This window comes from Cottoperca gobio, chromosome 17, assembly GCF_900634415.1.
Source record: "Cottoperca gobio chromosome 17, fCotGob3.1, whole genome shotgun sequence".
Classification (NCBI taxonomy): Eukaryota; Metazoa; Chordata; class Actinopteri; order Perciformes; family Bovichtidae; genus Cottoperca; species Cottoperca gobio.
In genome coordinates this window covers 17037914-17054721 of record NC_041371.1, presented here as the reverse complement: position 1 = coordinate 17054721, position 16808 = coordinate 17037914, and the positions used below count along the sequence as shown (strand labels likewise).

At 38.8% G+C, this 16808-nt stretch overlaps 1 protein-coding gene across 1 annotated transcript; it reads left to right on the top strand.

The window, feature by feature from the left end:
• Positions 1-1209: 1209 nt before the first annotated feature.
• LOC115021925 (cysteine-rich secretory protein LCCL domain-containing 1-like) lies at positions 1210-15765 on the top strand. The gene is made up of 15 exons (XM_029452654.1): positions 1210-1443; positions 2645-2955; positions 7172-7290; positions 8704-8836; positions 9384-9499; positions 9657-9757; positions 10001-10174; positions 10290-10344; positions 10568-10634; positions 11218-11348; positions 11507-11550; positions 11651-11723; positions 12176-12245; positions 13069-13202; positions 14069-15765. The coding sequence occupies exons 2-15, from the start codon at positions 2689-2691 to the stop codon at positions 14118-14120; spliced, it is 1536 nt and encodes a 511-aa protein (XP_029308514.1). The 5' UTR covers positions 1210-1443; positions 2645-2688; the 3' UTR covers positions 14121-15765.
• The last annotated feature ends 1043 nt before the right edge of the window (positions 15766-16808 follow it).

The window sequence follows — 16808 nt, the reverse complement described above, 5'->3', positions numbered from 1 at the left end:
AATAAGAAATAAGTGCTAATAGATTAGTTTAAACATATTCGTCTCACCTCTGAAAGGAAAAGCTACTGATCATTTTGATAAACCAGTAGTGTCTATGTTTTCTGGTTAAAATGTGCCATGCCATAATACCTACGTGTGATATGTCCCACCGTCATATACACTATTGTGTAACATACAGCCCGAGCCGACTGCTTGCATACATGTGTTATGCCTATTTTAGTTAGCTGTTAGTTGCATTGTTTTTATACATTTCCCTTCACTTTGCCTTGCCTTTGAAACTCAATGACAATAAAAAAAAAGAAGCTGTCTTCTTTGTGCTGATGGACAGTCATGTTGGAGTCGAGGAAGCAGAGAGAGAGAGAGAGAGAGAGAGAGAGAGAGAGCACACACACAGCTCACAGACTTTCACAAATGTTCTAGTGTATGTAAAGGCAGATGAATCAGTGCTTTGTGGTCGTGTCGCAGGGGAATATTGGCCACCCTGCTGGCTGCTGCCATTCTCACACAGCAAAAGACCAAATGTGATCTTAGACAAGTTAAGCCCTCAAGGAAAATGAATAAAACACTCACAGATGCTCATGAATGGTGATGTTTGATGCATTTGTGTAAATGATTATTACTGTATTATAACTATTTTTACAAGGATATGACTGAAAACTGTGTTCCGGTAGAACACATACTGTGACAAGGAAAGAGTAGTGATACAATGTGAGACTAAAAGAAATGTCATAACTGCAAGTTGGCTTCTTGACTCTTTGTAATGCTTATAGCCATTATGGTTTCTTCCCAGGGGGCCTTATGGCCTCATAGTTCATCTGACATTTACACTGTATCTTAAGTCTGTAGCCTATTTTCTGCTGCCATTAACTAGCTTTGACTGTGTCTTCCTGTCAAAGAAAAAACGCAGGAAAAAGCAAAATGTGCAATATTTGTAACAGGAGTGGGCGGCTCTAATAACATCCACAAGTTTACCTTCACGTCACTTCTAGTGCGATCAGGTGCCTCCTCAAATAGATCAACCCTGGAGTTCCAAACAGTGTGTGTGTGTGTGTGTGTGTGTGTGTGTGTGTGTGTGTGTGTATGGTGAGGGGATGCGGTAGGGCGGTGGGAGCAACAAGGTTTGTGGAGGCGTGGTCCCGTGCGTTGCGCGTTGCTAAGCGCAAATTTGGCATATAAACGCAAAATGAGAAGCGGGGTCCCATGCAGCCAGTAGCGCACTGAGCCAGCCAAGGAATTCAACAGGTACTTATAGACATTTCTGAGCTCTTTCTTTCTCTTTCTTCCCGCGTGGATGTACCGACTGCCTGCACTCATTGTGTGTGATGGATGGAATTAAAGGCTCCCTGGGTTGGAAAACGGCCACTCTGCAATAATCGCAAGGCGTTCTGTCATCTGGAATATTGCACCTGGGAAATATTCTAATCCATTTCGCGAAATTTAAAGGTAAACCTGCACTATAAAATTAAGACCTGTATGTTTTTGTGTTACTCACAATTTTACTGACCTTATTTAACGTTTTGTCCTTTAGACACATTCCTATTTTTTGTATAAAACAATATCGCTGGAGTAGTTTAGTTCATGAAGAGATCATTACAATAAAATATCAAGATAATAATTAAAATTGAATGTGTTTGTATACCAAATTATGCGCTCTAAATCTTGTGCTCTGTAACAACGTGTGAAAACTCAGTTTACACTGGTCCTACTGTGCGTATCTGCAGTGACCTGCAGATGCACTCAGACTGACTGCTTGAAGTCCCCTATAATTACAGCATTATTTAAAGAGAGACAGAGGATAGATTCAAGGTGCCTTTGGAGCTATTTTATAAAGATGCTGTAGAGTAGGTAAGCTTGCTAAGAAGGGAGAAAATTAATGTGTTCACTGATGTGAATTTAGCCTGGAGTCAATGTGCTTCTATGTTTAAAAGGTGCCATATAATAAGCTGTGAATAGGTGCAACATCACATTAAACAACTGCATATAATTTAAATTGTGTTCTTATATGTTGTAAGAATAAATCTGAAATTCAAACTCAAACTATTCTACTTAACAAAGGTGTGGACCCGAGTCACAAATGTGATGACTTAATACTTGACTTGACAAAATCAAAAAGGACTTGCAACTCAACCTGGACTTTAACACCAATGACTCATGACTTCCCTTGGACTTGATCCTTTTGAGTTGAAAATACTTGATACCTTACCGGGTCCAAAAATGTAAAAATATGTTGATTAAAAAGTTTGCCATAAATTGATTTATTTCCCTTCATTTCCTGAATTGATTAACGTTCACTAATTTATTCCCTAGATCCACTTTGTTTAAACCGATCTGACAACATCCAAACGTTACGTTACTGAGCGCCAGTCCGAAAGAAATATACTAATTTTGCTTGTGTGCAAAAACTACACGGTGGTCAACAACAACTAATTGCAGTAAGCAAAGCATGCAGGCAGAAAATGGCATTACATTTGGTTAAGAGCACATTATGGTTTGTTTAGGACTCGAAAACTCCAAGTTTAGGACTTGGGTCTTGTCAGTCTTGACTTGGGACTAGGAGTGCAAAGACTTGAGACTTACTTGTGACTTGCAAAACAATGACTTGGTCCGACCTCTGCTACTTAAACGTGCACTCTCTGTTTTGCAGATATCAAAAAGTAGTCTTTATTCAGCAGCGGTATTCTTCCCACCATGAAGAGGTCTATTCCTTGCTCGGGCTTGGTTGGAGCAGCAAGCTTGTTCCTGTGTTTGACCCAGACCGTCCTGGCAATGGTCCTCACCAACTCCACACAACTCGAGTCCATCCTGGACAAGTACAGGGACAAGGATGAGGAATGGTGGAAGGCCAGGTCTAGAGGGAAAAGGGCCATCAGCGAGGGAGACATGCACCTTATCCTGGACTTGCACAACAAGCTGCGGGGTCAGGTCCACCCTCCTGCCTCCAACATGGAGTACATGGTAAGTCCTGAGGACACAGCTGTGTTCATCACATTGGAATACATATTGTCTTTTAAAGAATTTAACCCAGCATGCATTTCAGTTTTTAATTTAAAAGCCAATGGTGCATTCACATGCTCCTTGGATGTTCCCATTTCCTGAGTTGAGAAACCTTTCTTCTGTGTTTATGACCTTTAAGTTGTAATGTAAAAACAACATGAATGCTACAAAGAAAATGTGTTGTATTTTATTGCTCAGAGTGTGTAGACAGCACGTTGATAGCTGTTTCTGAGAGTCAGCATTAAATTCCTGAAGAGTTAAACTGATGCAAAATCTGTTCATTTGGATTTACCATTTACTTAAGCCTGTGCAATCATACTTTAGCAACCATCACAGGGCACGGCAGGTAAACCAAAAACACATGAACAAAAATGTAAGGAATGTGTTGAGCAATGTTTTCTCCTGTAATGTAAGCTTCAATCATTAGCAGGTCTGGCTAACCAGCTTACCTACAGTAGTAACCCAAAGAACACACCCTTAACTTGGTTATATTAGTTTGAGGGGGTTTATGGAAATAAAAACCTGTTCATGACTAGCAAGTCCACTGTGCTTTATTTCCTCACTGTGTGTAAGCCGGTCCTGGATGCTATCAAAGTTTAGGTTAACGTTAGGAGCCCTGTCCTGCTTTGGGGAAGTTTATACGCCAATGCTACCAAATATGGCGTGACATTTTCCAAACACATTGGCTATCTGGAAACATTTAAAGGTCAGCAAGAGACAATGATTTTAACTAATTTGTGGAGCTAATGTTAGCTTCATTAGCTAGCTAGCTGATCAAATTTGCTAGCAACAGTCGTCAATTCAGCTCACAAAATTGTTGGTCGCTTTGTACTCCTGTGCAAAATCAAGAACCAATTGATTAAAAAAAAGAAAAGTAACATTTTTGAACGGAAAGCTTGACATGTGTAGCGATGTCCTAACAGTAACTTGCATGAGAGTTTTTCATCCACGAGGCAAACATAAACACACAAATCAGGATGAATGATCTGGATTGGTGTGTTTGTGCGTGTGTGCCCTTGGAACTTTCCCAGAGGAAAGCACTTTGCTGCCCAGTGTAGCTCTGTCAGCTCAAGACAGGGTAGTAGAGAAGGAAAGACGGAGAGAATGAAAGCCCCCATCAGGCTAGCTGTAGCTCCTGCCTCCTCCTTGCCTGCCCTTGCTGACCCTGGCTCATATCCAGCTTTCACCCCCGCAGTGTTGTCCTGCCCTCTACCTCAACCGTCTTGCCCTCCCTCCCTCCCTTCCTGGATACTTACTCTATCACTCCATTTCTCCTCTTGCTGACTCGTTTTCTCCCTGCCTCACTCTTTTGACTTCTAGATATTCAGCCCCACAAGCTTTCCCTCAGGCTTTTCTTCACCCTGCTCTGCTTTCGCGCTCTCCCTTCGCCTCCTCTCTTCCCATGCATCGCAGCTCACTCAAACCCTGGCCGAGGCCGATGTTATCTTTTGTTTGATCCTCCACGCATCTCATTTCGGGTGCCACAGTGGTGAATCTATTTCAAACATGTCGAGCCTTGGCATTTGAAGTGCAGGGCACGGTAGTGTAAATGTATGTTATGTACACTAATCCAGTGTTTCTTTAGCAAGGGATACTATTACTGATGATAATGATGCGGTAAGACCGGGGACTGATGAGGGCCATGTATTTGGTTTTCATTGCAACTCTGACTTCTTAATTTCATACAAAAGCCATTCAGCAAATGCCTTTAAAGCACTGTTGCATTTGTTCATTTAAAGTACGTCACTTGTTGCCCAGCAGATTTTCCTGAGAAAATGGAGAACTCTTTAAAGGTTTCCATAATCACAAGGTTGAATTAGTAGCATTTTTCGTACTTTGAATTCCCAAAGCAAAGAATGGCTTCTTGTTTTATTGAGCATTCTCTCTTTATTCTGCTGCTGTAAGACTGCACATCTTGTGCTTAGTACTGTAGCAGAGGTGGTCCTGGCAGATGGATATAAACAGCTCTATCTTTTGGGAACTTAATGCTCTTTGGAATGCAAAAGGCGATTGGTAGTTGTTACCGTGACCGTTCTCCAAAGGTCGGCGGGCAGTCCATCTTCCTCTCTGCTGGATAATTGAGAGTGAAGAATAACAAGAACACAGAGAGAATAATGAGCTGACAGAGATCATTGGTATGCGGTGTAGATCGTTTGCAGTGAAAGCTTTGTGTTAAACTTGAATTTCATTAGAACTGGCAAGAGTAGTGACACATGGCCTGTGCAGGTGGGCAGTATTGCCGTTTAAGTAGGTTTAATGGTTCAGTAGTCCTCAAACAAACTAGGTTCTGCAAAGTGTTTGTCCCAAAACTTCTAAAGGCAAAAGTGTTTCTATCTGTTCCGATTGTCTTTTTTCAATGTTTCACTTCAACTGAAACCAACACAACAGACAAATTCAAGCATGTGTTTCCCTTAGAGAATCATGCAATATTAAGAAGACTCTGCCAAGGCCAATGCTGTATTCACGTGCTTCTCGGATGGTCCCATTTCCTATTTTGGGAAGTCGTTCTTCCGACTTCGATGTGTTTGTGAGCTTTAATTTGTAATATTGAAACAACACATCAGCTAAAAAGAAGATGTGTTGTGTTTTATTGCTCAGAGCATTTGAGCAGTTGTTCAGACTGGAGGGGGTGTTCGAACATGAATGCAGCACAAATGCTTTATCTCGCAAAGTTTGAGAAAGTGAGACATAATCTGTGCATCTGCCCAGACTATCGGATCTCCAACTAAATTCTTCCTTGGCCCATGATTCACCCTTCCACCAAGTTTCATGAAAATTGGGCCCTGCTGTCAGACAAACAGACGGACAAATCAAGTCGAAAACATAACCTCTTTGGCGGAGTCACCGAAATTGGAATGATAAGAATTCAACCTTACAACTACAATTTAATGTAACAATCATGAAAGATATTGTAGGCCTATCACATGCCAAGCTTGCAGTAGGTTAGAGAAGAAAACTCCCCACATTTTTGAGTCACAGCTTGGCTGTGGCCAAAAAAGTGAAGAGTCAAAATATCCCTTCTCCAATCAGGCCTGAACAGTAAGCAGCACCACAGTCAATGGGCAACAGTGTGCACAGTGTGTTAGCCTTGTCCAACATATGGAACACATTATGGTGGTCAATCAGAGCAGTTGCAATTCCACACTTAAGCATTATCCTATTAGTTTTGACGTGTTTTAGCCGTAATGCATCCAAACAGTATGCCAGCAGCAGAGCACACTGCACCTATTCTTATCCCTCCCCAACAAAGTCAACAGTAAATTACAGGACATTTGAATGACTCAACCCTATACACCCATGTTCTGCTTTCCTGCTTTGTTCAAAACAGTTTTCAGGAATTTTGACTTCAATTGAGTTTAATTTACTGTTAGTTTTTACAGTACAAATGGCATCAAGCCCCCAAACAAGAGACTCTCTGTTTTGGAAACTGTTATTTGTCAGCTTTTTCTCTCTCAGCTTGTTTTATGAGACCATAACTTTCTGGAAACAAGCTATGAAACAACCGCAATGAATAGTAGCACAACGTTGCAAGTTGATGTGGTGACGGTGATACCTCTCTGTTTCCCTTCTCTCTCATGTATGTGTCTCTGTGTCAGAGATTGAATGTGTGTGCCTAAAATGAGAGGCCTAGTTTTGACTGTACTGTGTTAAATTTGCGAGAGGCCTGCGTAAAGCCACTGTACCTTAAAGTAAAGAGCAGGTTCATCTTTCAGGTTCACTCAAGTAAGTAAGGTTACCTTCAGATTAATTTCAATGGAATTTATAGTAGTTTTGTTGACTCGAGGATAATGAGATATCTCAAAAATGTAATGAGTAGCAATTAAAGCCGCAACTATGGTAAGTGGCCACTTAGCCCACTTAAATGATAAAGGTAATCCAGAGTGGACTTTCAGGTCTGCAAACATCTGTTGAAGGCAAAACTGCTCTGGACTCAAAAACCCATTGGGTTTAATCTGGAGCCCAAGAGAAAACTAATCTTACCAAACCTAATGCTTAAGGTACTATGAAAGAAATATGAGCTACTTACCCTAGCTGACCTTCAGAGTGGACCTAAGTTTAACCAAGAATCTGTTTGTGTGTGTGTGTGTGTGTGTGTGTGTGTGTGTGTGTGTGTGTGTGTGTGTGTGTGTGTGTGTGTGTGTGTGTGTGTATGTGTATGTGTGTGTGTGCTCCTCAGATATGGGATTATGAGTTAGAGAGGAGCGCAGAGCACTGGGCACATACCTGCCGATGGGAACATGGACCGAGCCACATGTTGACGCAAATAGGCCAAAACCTTGGAGCGCACTGGGGCAGGTGTGTAAGTACGAAGTGGAGGGAACTGTGTTAGTTAAATTATGTTTTATACAACAGTATTATGATGACATTAATAGTGTTTTTTTTACAACATGCATCCTCCATTTTAACATCTGTGTAATACCAAATACATTTTTAACAACAGACAACCCTGCCTTTTGTAAAGATTGTCTCCAAACTCTAAAACCTTAAGGCTGTTCTCCTTCAATGTTCGTACTTATACCAACGCAATGGATGGAAGGATGGGTAAAACAAATACAGGACTCACCCAGGAGAACAACGTTTATGTCCCGTGTAAAACTGAAAGTCAATGTTATTGTGACGCACTTTTGTTAAGTAATTTACGTAGCTACTTAAGGCAGGCAATTTTATCGTTTGGTCACTCTCACAGCAGTAATCAGTGTCGTTTCCAGCAACAGCAGGCAGATAGCATTCAGCAAACAAAATCCCACTCTAAGATACCTATCCAAAACCAAACAGCAGACAGACAAAGTTAGCGACTAGCTGGTGAACATAATGCAGCATTTACATTTACAGCTGAAGAGCCAGATATTTCCCTCAGGAGTTGTGGAGACCAAAGCTAAACAGAGAGTGAATATAGGACTTAAATGTGTCAGGTGGTCAGAAACACAACTCCCAAAGTATGCAATTGTTGCTCCAGGTCCGCTAGATGTGTAAATAAGCAATTGTTTGCTAACACATTTGCCTATATACGGTCAAAATATATCAGTGCTTTGTTTTTTAGCTCGTTCTGCTGCCCCCAAGTGGCAACAAATAAATGCAGCTTTAATGAACACGGGAGACATATTTTCACTTACTGTATGATTCCAAATTTGAATGTCTCACCTGAGTTGTGTCTCCTAAAAAAAGACCATGACCACTGTATATTGTGGCTAGTAAAGGAGGTCTGATATAATATATAATTTATTTGAAATATATTATGATTGTGGGTTTGTTCTGATGATGCTTGTTGTAGCAGGAGAAACACAGGTGTAACTAATAATGTTAATGATGGCTCAGTTTCATTAGGGGTATCATTAAGCCATGTCTGTAAGCGAGCATGCACCACACCAGGAGCCTGGAAATGGCTGAACTAACTTGAATGCGGCCATCGTTAATGTTATCAATTACACCCGTGTTTTTCCTGCTATAAACTGTCTGCTGTGAAAACGGTCTATTAAAAAGGGAAGACTTTTTGCCTTTATTGGTCCATGGTGAGATTTGATTGTTTTCAGCCTCAGGTGCCTTGCTCACGGAAACTTTAACAATGTAGTTTAGCTGCTTTTATATAGACATTACCAACAAATTAGATGAGATCGCATTTATAGACATGACTTCAATATATTTATTGTCACATGTTTTTGGATGATATAATCTAAGGATACGGGGTAACACTTTTTTGTTTGACTTTAGGGACCGTCCCCCTACCTACCATGTGCAGGCCTGGTATGATGAGGTGAGGCACTACAGTTATCCCTACGCCCAGGAGTGTAACCCACACTGCCCACTCAGATGCTCAGGACCTGTTTGTACTCACTACACTCAGGTAAGGACGTTTTTATTTCCATGTATTAAGGGGTTAAACTATTATGCAACAGCAATGGCCTTTGTTTTTAGTTCCTCAGGCTGATTATGCCTCTAAGAAGAGATCCGATCTGTTAAAATCACCTGTGTGAAAGGTGTTTAGTAGCTTTAAGCACTATCTTTCCTGTATATATAAGGTATGTTCAGGGTGTGATATCTGATATACTATGTTGATACCGAATAAACGCAGATATTCAATGGGCAAAATGTGAAAAACTTCTTCAACTTAGGTTACATTTAAAACATGGCATTTTATTTTTATGTAACATGTTGAAGCAAAACTGAAAAAGTCATCCTACTTTAGACTTGGATTATGCTGTCCTTTAGACAATCCTGAAAATAAAACAAATAAAATAAAATAAAACCTCCACACCATAAACATATTTGTTTTTGCAACTTTTTCGTCACAAGCACATATTAATGACCGCTGCCTTTTGAAAATTCTGCTACATTTAACAAATGTGAGAGCATTACTGAATGCTTTGTTTGTTTGTGAAATCTATTTTCAGTTGGTGTGGGCGACTAGCAATCGTATCGGCTGTGCCATCAATGTGTGTTACAACATGAACGTGTGGGGAATGATCTGGGCTAAAGCGGTCTATCTGGTCTGCAACTACTCTCCACCGTACGTTCTTGCTTGTTTCAATACCATGTGATACAACTTCGTAATAACAACAAGAAAAACAATCACAAATCATAGATGTAGTTATCTAAGAATCAGATACACCATTTGTTTCCTTCCTTTTTTTAACTGCGAGAAAAATTCATTATCGTTTTTTCAGAGGCAACTGGTGGGGTCATGCTCCGTACAAATATGGATCTCCCTGTTCTGCCTGTCCAGCTAGCTATGCTGGAGGCTGCAGGGACAATCTCTGCTACAAAGGTGAGTCTCGGTATAGAGTTGTGGTTTTCTGCCTTGTTTTAAATTGTTATGAATATTTTTACTGAAAGAAAATGAGCTGCTCTGTGTTTTAAATTATTATTTTTTTGTTTGTTTTTGTGTAGCATTTCCACATAAAAAATATTAATTTTGAGACATAAGTACAACTTGTATCAATGTAAGACAATGAAAATGATGAAAGTCTAGTGAAAGAATACAGTGACAATCTGGTACCCATGTTATTAGATGGGGGTGTTGACAGGCGTCCAGCTCCTGAGATTGAGGAGACCAACTACATTGAACCTGAACCAGAACCAGTGAGAGACATGGAGCCCCAACCCAGGGCCCACACACCAGATCCCTCGCCCAACGACAACTTGGAGAGAAACCAGGTTGTCAGCACAGAGCAGATGTGTAAGGACTGCTCCCACAATACTACATCTTTCTGAAGGGTGGCGTTTTGAGAGTGTACATTTTTACAATTATTTAAATCGTCTGTGAAACGCTCTTTTTATTTTAATTGTTTAGGTCAACAAGGTCGACTGTGAGACTAAACTGAGAGACCGGTGCAAGGGAACGACCTGTAACAGGTAAATGCTGGGGATTATAGTGACGCTGTATGCACATTTCTGGAAAAAATATCATGCATAAGGTAGGTGTGAATGATCAGGACAGCTCAGATAGAATAAGATCATTAATTACTTTTGGATAAAAACACTGAATTATACTATTAATATTATATACAATATTATGGGCTCAAAGCAAAGCACCATTGCCAAGATGTGTACACTTTACTTTTGTTCTTGTTCATAGATATGAGTGTCCACCAGGCTGCCTCGACAGCCCTGGAAAAGTAGTTGGGACTGGATATTATGACATGGTAAGGGGTCACTAGAGTTTTCAGTAAATCTTTTGAAAATGGCATTTATGGAAAATTCATTAGGGCTGTATATTGGCAAGAATATGACAACACGATACATATCATGACATAGGGGTTATGATTCAATATATTGTGCTATATTGTGATACTATAAGCAATGCAATATATATTGCGATTTAAAACACATTTTAGGAAAACCGTCATAGTATAAAGGACACACTCCCATATGCATACTGTTTAAAAAAACGTTTTAATGCATTCAGAACAGTAGGATCTGCATTTGCATTTATCGCAGTCCGTGTAACATCCAACATCATAGCATTAACTTTTTTATTAACATTTGCCTACATCAGTAAGAAAAGGGCCTTCAGGATTCTCAAGGTAAACAAGTTAAGTAAATATATATTTTTTAACTATTGATTAAAAATCGATGCAGTGTTTTTGAGAATCGATACAGTATCACAAAACTTAATATCCCAATACTTAAGTGTATTGATATTTTCTTACAACCCTAAAATTCATGTTGCTTTTAAGCTATACTTTGCTGTACATAAACATTCACGCCTTTTGTTTTTTATTGCAGCAATCCAGTGTGTGTGGAGCTGGGTTACACTCTGGTGTTATAGACAATGATGGAGGATGGCTGGATGTGACCAGACTGGGCAGAAAACAGCTATTCAGCAAGTCAGACAAGAATAGTATTCAATCAATTGGGTATGAATCAGTCTCTGTATTAAGTCTTGTTCTATTCTAGTAGTGAGTAAAAAGAGTTTAGTTTAATACAGTCTAGATATGAATGCATTCCCTTTATGGGAACTGTCGATGCATGCAGCATAGACCATACCTTCATGCAGTTATTTTTTGATTTACAGGAAAAACAGAAGTGCAAATTCCTTCAAAGTTGAGTCGGTTCCTGGTAAGAAGCATACTATTGTTTTCACTTTGAGGAGATACAGTAATATGTCGTCTACATACAAAAAGACTGTCATTTTGTTTTGCCTTTTTTTTCCTCCCAGTCAAGGCACTAACATGTGACACCACCGTTGCAGTTTTCTGCCCTTACAAGAAACCTGTACGACACTGTGCCAGGTAACATTCTGCTTTAGATTTATTAACTTAGGAGGCTGAAACATCTCACTGAAATAAAACCACAATCGGCTAAGCCAATGAGTCACAGTCCTTCTAGGTAAAAGGGGTCAGCTATTTGGCCCATATTACTTCCAAATTCAAAGTAAAGAAGCAACACTAGCCTATAGCCAGAGTCAGTTAAGATACCATTAGCTACCCTGCTAACCTTTCAACATCATCAATGAAGGAACATGACCATTTACAGATTTTTATATTATATCCTGACAAACGTCATCTGCTTTTCTATTTATAGTTTTCTTTCTTTACAATCCAACAACCTGTAATTCATTAGATCTGATTTAAGAGATTATTTCTGCCTCCAGATAGCTCTGACTTTAAAACAGTAAGAACATAAAGTAGTTTGTATGCACTTAAAATGAAGGACCTAAAGTGAGCTCTGGCTTTTTCTTCAGGTTGTATTGTCCCAGGAACTGTGTGCGTGACAGTCAAGCCCGAGTCATCGGGACAAAATACTACTCAGATGTAAGTTCTTGCACCATTGCCATAAATTGGTCTTTTATTGATTTCTTTTGGGAAAAAAAGACCCTATTCATTCATATTTGACTTATGATAGCCAGTAAAGCACTGTGTATTAAACAACAATAATGTTGGCTTAATTTAATTGCTAAGTAAGCCATACCATCAGTAGTGCATGCTACTATCAGAGACTTAAGTTAAATCTAAATTAAATCCAGCCACCTATTTTCCTGTTATGATACATCTAAATGGCTGCCTTAAAAATCTTATTTGCCCTAATGGACCCTTTTTCACAGCAGACATTTTTATATTATTATTTAATAAAGACTCAAAAGTTAAATATATTGGAAAAAAGTTTTAAAAAAAACATTACTTTGTGATTTGTACTATTTCATTCATGAAAGGGCTAATAACATTAAGTATGGCTCTGTTCCATACTAGTGAGACGACATGCATAATACTAAGAATTCAACCTGTATTAAGATTATTATTTATACCTGTCTCTTCAGCTACAACATTTCTAAATGTCTGCTGTGAAAATGAGCTTATTACTCCTTCAAGGAGCTAAATGGTGTTTTGGGTTTCAACCAGTAAGTGCAACATTATACTTAAACAACCCATTCTCAAAAAGGAGTCATCTTCTCTGTTTACTTGTCACCACATGTGGAGGGACCATTTCAATGTTGATGGTTTTATGATGATGATCAATGTTGGCAGCAGTCACCTACCAAACTCTGCTTTTATTCTCTAGAGAACAGGGCAATATCTTCTTTGGATTGTTTTCTTATATGAATGATTTGATGTATCAACCTGTTTATTTTTCTTTCAGAAATCCAGTATCTGCCGAGCAGCCATTCATGCTGGAGTTATCCAGAATGAGTCAGGGGGGTACCTCGATGTGATGCCTGTGGACAAAAGGAAGCAGTACAGTAGCAGTTACCAGAATGGCATCTCCTCAGAGAGGTATGGTACAAAAACAAACAAAGAAGAAGTAAATATACACAGTGTATACTGTATATAGAGGAAGAAATGTGCATGTAAAAAGTATATGAGAAGTGGCCAAAAAAAGGATTTGCCTCTAAGTTATGAGCCGAGTGACTGCTGATGCTGCAGTAACGATGTACACTAGTCATAAAATGAAATCGGAATTTTATTTATAAAGCAATTATTTACATTGAGGTCTCGTAGACCTAGAGGTAAAGACAGCTCGACTTTGGAGCCTCTTTCCCACTAAGCTAGACATCATGGTATTAAAGGATTCAATGCAATCTCAAGATTCATATGATACCAGCTTCGCTCGATCCTAAAAAGCTAAAAACTATCTGAGCCTGCCTTTCAAAAGACAGTAATGTTAATGTCAGTCAGATGATTCACCAAAATGTGCAGAGGGTTAAGCGTAGGCCAAGTAAACCAATACATAAGATCATGGTGATCAATGAGGAAGGCAGAGCCTCATCAAAACATAACACATGGTTCTACGTTTCACTATTATTAGCCTCAGAGACTTCTTCTGGAGACTTCCAGCATTTGATAAATAGAGAATAACAATTGATAGATGATAGTAACAAAGTAGAGGAACAACATTTTGATCTTGGGACGGATCACATTCCCTTCTGGACGGTTGAAATTGGGCGGTTTTTCCATGACGGTGGTGAAGTGGACTCTACTGGGTACTTTTCTACTTGTATATGGTGTTGGACCTTTTAAAAAAAAAATCAGATTCTCAATCAGTGTGATGAGCAAATTTCAAAGTCCAGTCAATATTAGATACATCTTCACATCAAAGCTGCGTGTACCTTTACCACATCTCCCTGCTCTTGTTTTTCCAGCTTACTGAACCCGTCAGGTGGAAAAGCCTTCAGAGTGTTTGCAGTCATCTGAAAAACCACTCTCAAAGGATAGAGTACCATCGGCCATGGCCACTTCACATCCAGCAAACCCACTCATTATCATCTTGCAACTTGTAATTATATTCATTCCTACAGTAAATAATTCAGCTTTTCTACGTCTGACACTAAAAGTGTAGCACGACTTTACTCAAGGCTTCTGCTCTACGTTTGGTCCAGAGTGGACCAGCGTCCAATAGTATCTTAGCAAAGGATGTTTAGTGAAAGACGTCTACATCTCTGTAATAATCACATTGGGCATCATGCTGACATGATATCATGACTTCATATTGTTTATCACTTAAAGTTAAATATACACCACCAGATTTAATGGCTCCCACATTTTCAGTTAAAAAAGTTCAAATATAACATCAGAGGTTTTACCAAAGTAATTTTAGATGTAGTATGCCTCAGATCTATGACAACATACACCAGGTTAATAATGGGGCAGTCAGATAAAGAGAGAATTAGAATGATGTTTAGTAACACCAATCCTGAAATTAAATCCCCGGGTATTTCATGCCCATAAAACTTGAGTTGTATTGTATGGAGGACTAAACCAGACAAATTATTACTTCAACAGGATTATTTAAATGTTTGTGACCTGATTCTTCAGTATGTAAAACACTTTACTTTCCCTCCAGTATACAAACTAAGAAGGCTTCAAACTTTGTTATATTCCTGGTGACAATCTATGTTATGACATCTGTTTATACAATTTATCACTACATTGATGTTACAGTTTTCCATATAATTGTTCCGGGTTTTAAAACTATGATTTCTACATACACTTTACAATGATACGAACTCTTACAATAATATAACAGCAATAATACTGCAACCACCACTGCAATTAGCATGTATTGGCATGAATTGTATCCTAACTTCTACTGTAGAAAACATCTATATGCCTAATCCTATTGCCAGACAAGAAATTGCAATTGGATGATTCTGCAAAAACCTGGATTATGTTCACTGAGAACATTGTTGAAAGTTGAACTCCATTATAGTTAAGGAAAAGAAAAGATCATGCTTATGGTAAATTAAATCTGGGTAAGTTTTGGTTATATGTGTCCTTATTTCAACCTTTGCATAATGAAGATAGAATTTATTAGATCATACTTTTATTGAACTATTAAATATTAGCTATCGTAAATCCGGCCATGTGCATGAGGAAAATTATTTTTCAAATGTAGCCTATATAATTCCTATTAAGTCTGGTCTGGGCCTCCATAGTATAGCAACAAGACAGGCAGTAAAATACACATTGTATATATTTGTACATAATAATGTTGTAAATAATATTGATCACTTTGTTATGAAATGCTTGCTCCTGTTGCCTTTTTCATTAACATTTCTAACACATTGCCAGCCATACAAAGAGCAATACAAGCAATAAGCAGTAGATGCTGAAATAGATTCTGCATGCAAAACATATATTTGTCACTCAAGCTTTTATTTTTTATAATGGACAAACAATCATTCTAGTATATTCATATGTTTGTAAATATTGTGTATGTAACATATTGTTTTATTTTAGGCTGCATTTCCCAGCTTTTGTTTATAGATTTATATAAATGGATCCTGGCTGGCCAGGAATGTGCATGGCAGAATCACAATTAAAATACTTTGAGATTCAATGTTATGGTGTCATTTCTTATTGTTTTAAAGAGTCAGTATTATAAAATCAATAAACTATATTCTCCTGCTCAGCATGTCTTAGAAAATACTAAACCCAAATTCTGCAAACCTCAAGTTACAGGCTCGACTCTGCTTCAATGTTTACATTGTATTATATTACACTTGTTTTCACTTTTTGCGGACATATGGTTACAGACATATGGTTGAGTGGCCACACTATTTTATTATCAGTCCCTACAGCGTCCAGATAGTCTGAGGAATCTGGGCATTAACATTTCAACAACGTCTCAAATTCAGCTGCAGATCAAACTTTCAAGTGAAATTTCTTTCTTGAAAGCTGTGGGTGTTTCCAGGAAGTGTGGGGGACACAGAGGAAGAGAAAGCTGCTTGTTTCAGGTCCAGGGAGGAGATCTTATCTACCAGTTGGCGTCGCATGTTTCAAGTGAGGGGCAAAAAAGTTGTCAGTTCAGGCAAAACGGTGGACATGTCATTACTCTTTACGTCCTGTCAATCAAATTAAAGATTACATTTTTGTTAACGTTGTAGCCAAATGCTTAAAATATTAGTTCAACAATTAATTGTTGATTTTAGATTCAAAATCCAAACTTTTTTTTGCCTCCAGGAATAAAAAGCATTGTTATAGTTACAAAGTCCAATGAGGAAAATGAGCGATTTTAATTTTAAGGTTTCATCTTTCATTTTTCATTTCAATGTCAGTGAAGAGAGTGAACTGATGTTACAGAGCTCAGGACCACTGGCTGTGGTAGCAGCCGTGCAGACAAAGACCAACTTTGTGTTTCGTTGATCTCAACTTCCCAGGATGCATTTCCGTTCCCTCATCTGAACGGGCACAGATGTAGTCAGGCTCTAGCTAAAAAGTCCCTGTCAGTCACCCCTTAACACTCATGAAGAGCCACACACACTCACAGAGTACACACATTCGACACACATCCACATGAGGCAGACACACAGAAACACGCTCAATGTTACTTTGCTACAGATTCTGAAAAGGAGATAATAATTTAGTTTTGGAACTATTGTA

Excerpts from the sequence above, each read along its gene's own strand:
- LOC115021925 (XM_029452654.1), top strand. The coding sequence starts at position 2,689 with ATGAAGAGGTCTATTCCTTGCTCGGGCTTGGTTGGAGCAGCAAGCTTG. Across the intron at positions 10,175-10,289 it reads CACAGAGCAGATGTGTAAGG|AGGTCGACTGTGAGACTAAA; the intron begins ACTGCTCCCACA and ends TTTAGGTCAACA. Across the intron at positions 11,551-11,650 it reads CAAAGTTGAGTCGGTTCCTG|TCAAGGCACTAACATGTGAC; the intron begins GTAAGAAGCATA and ends TTTTCCTCCCAG.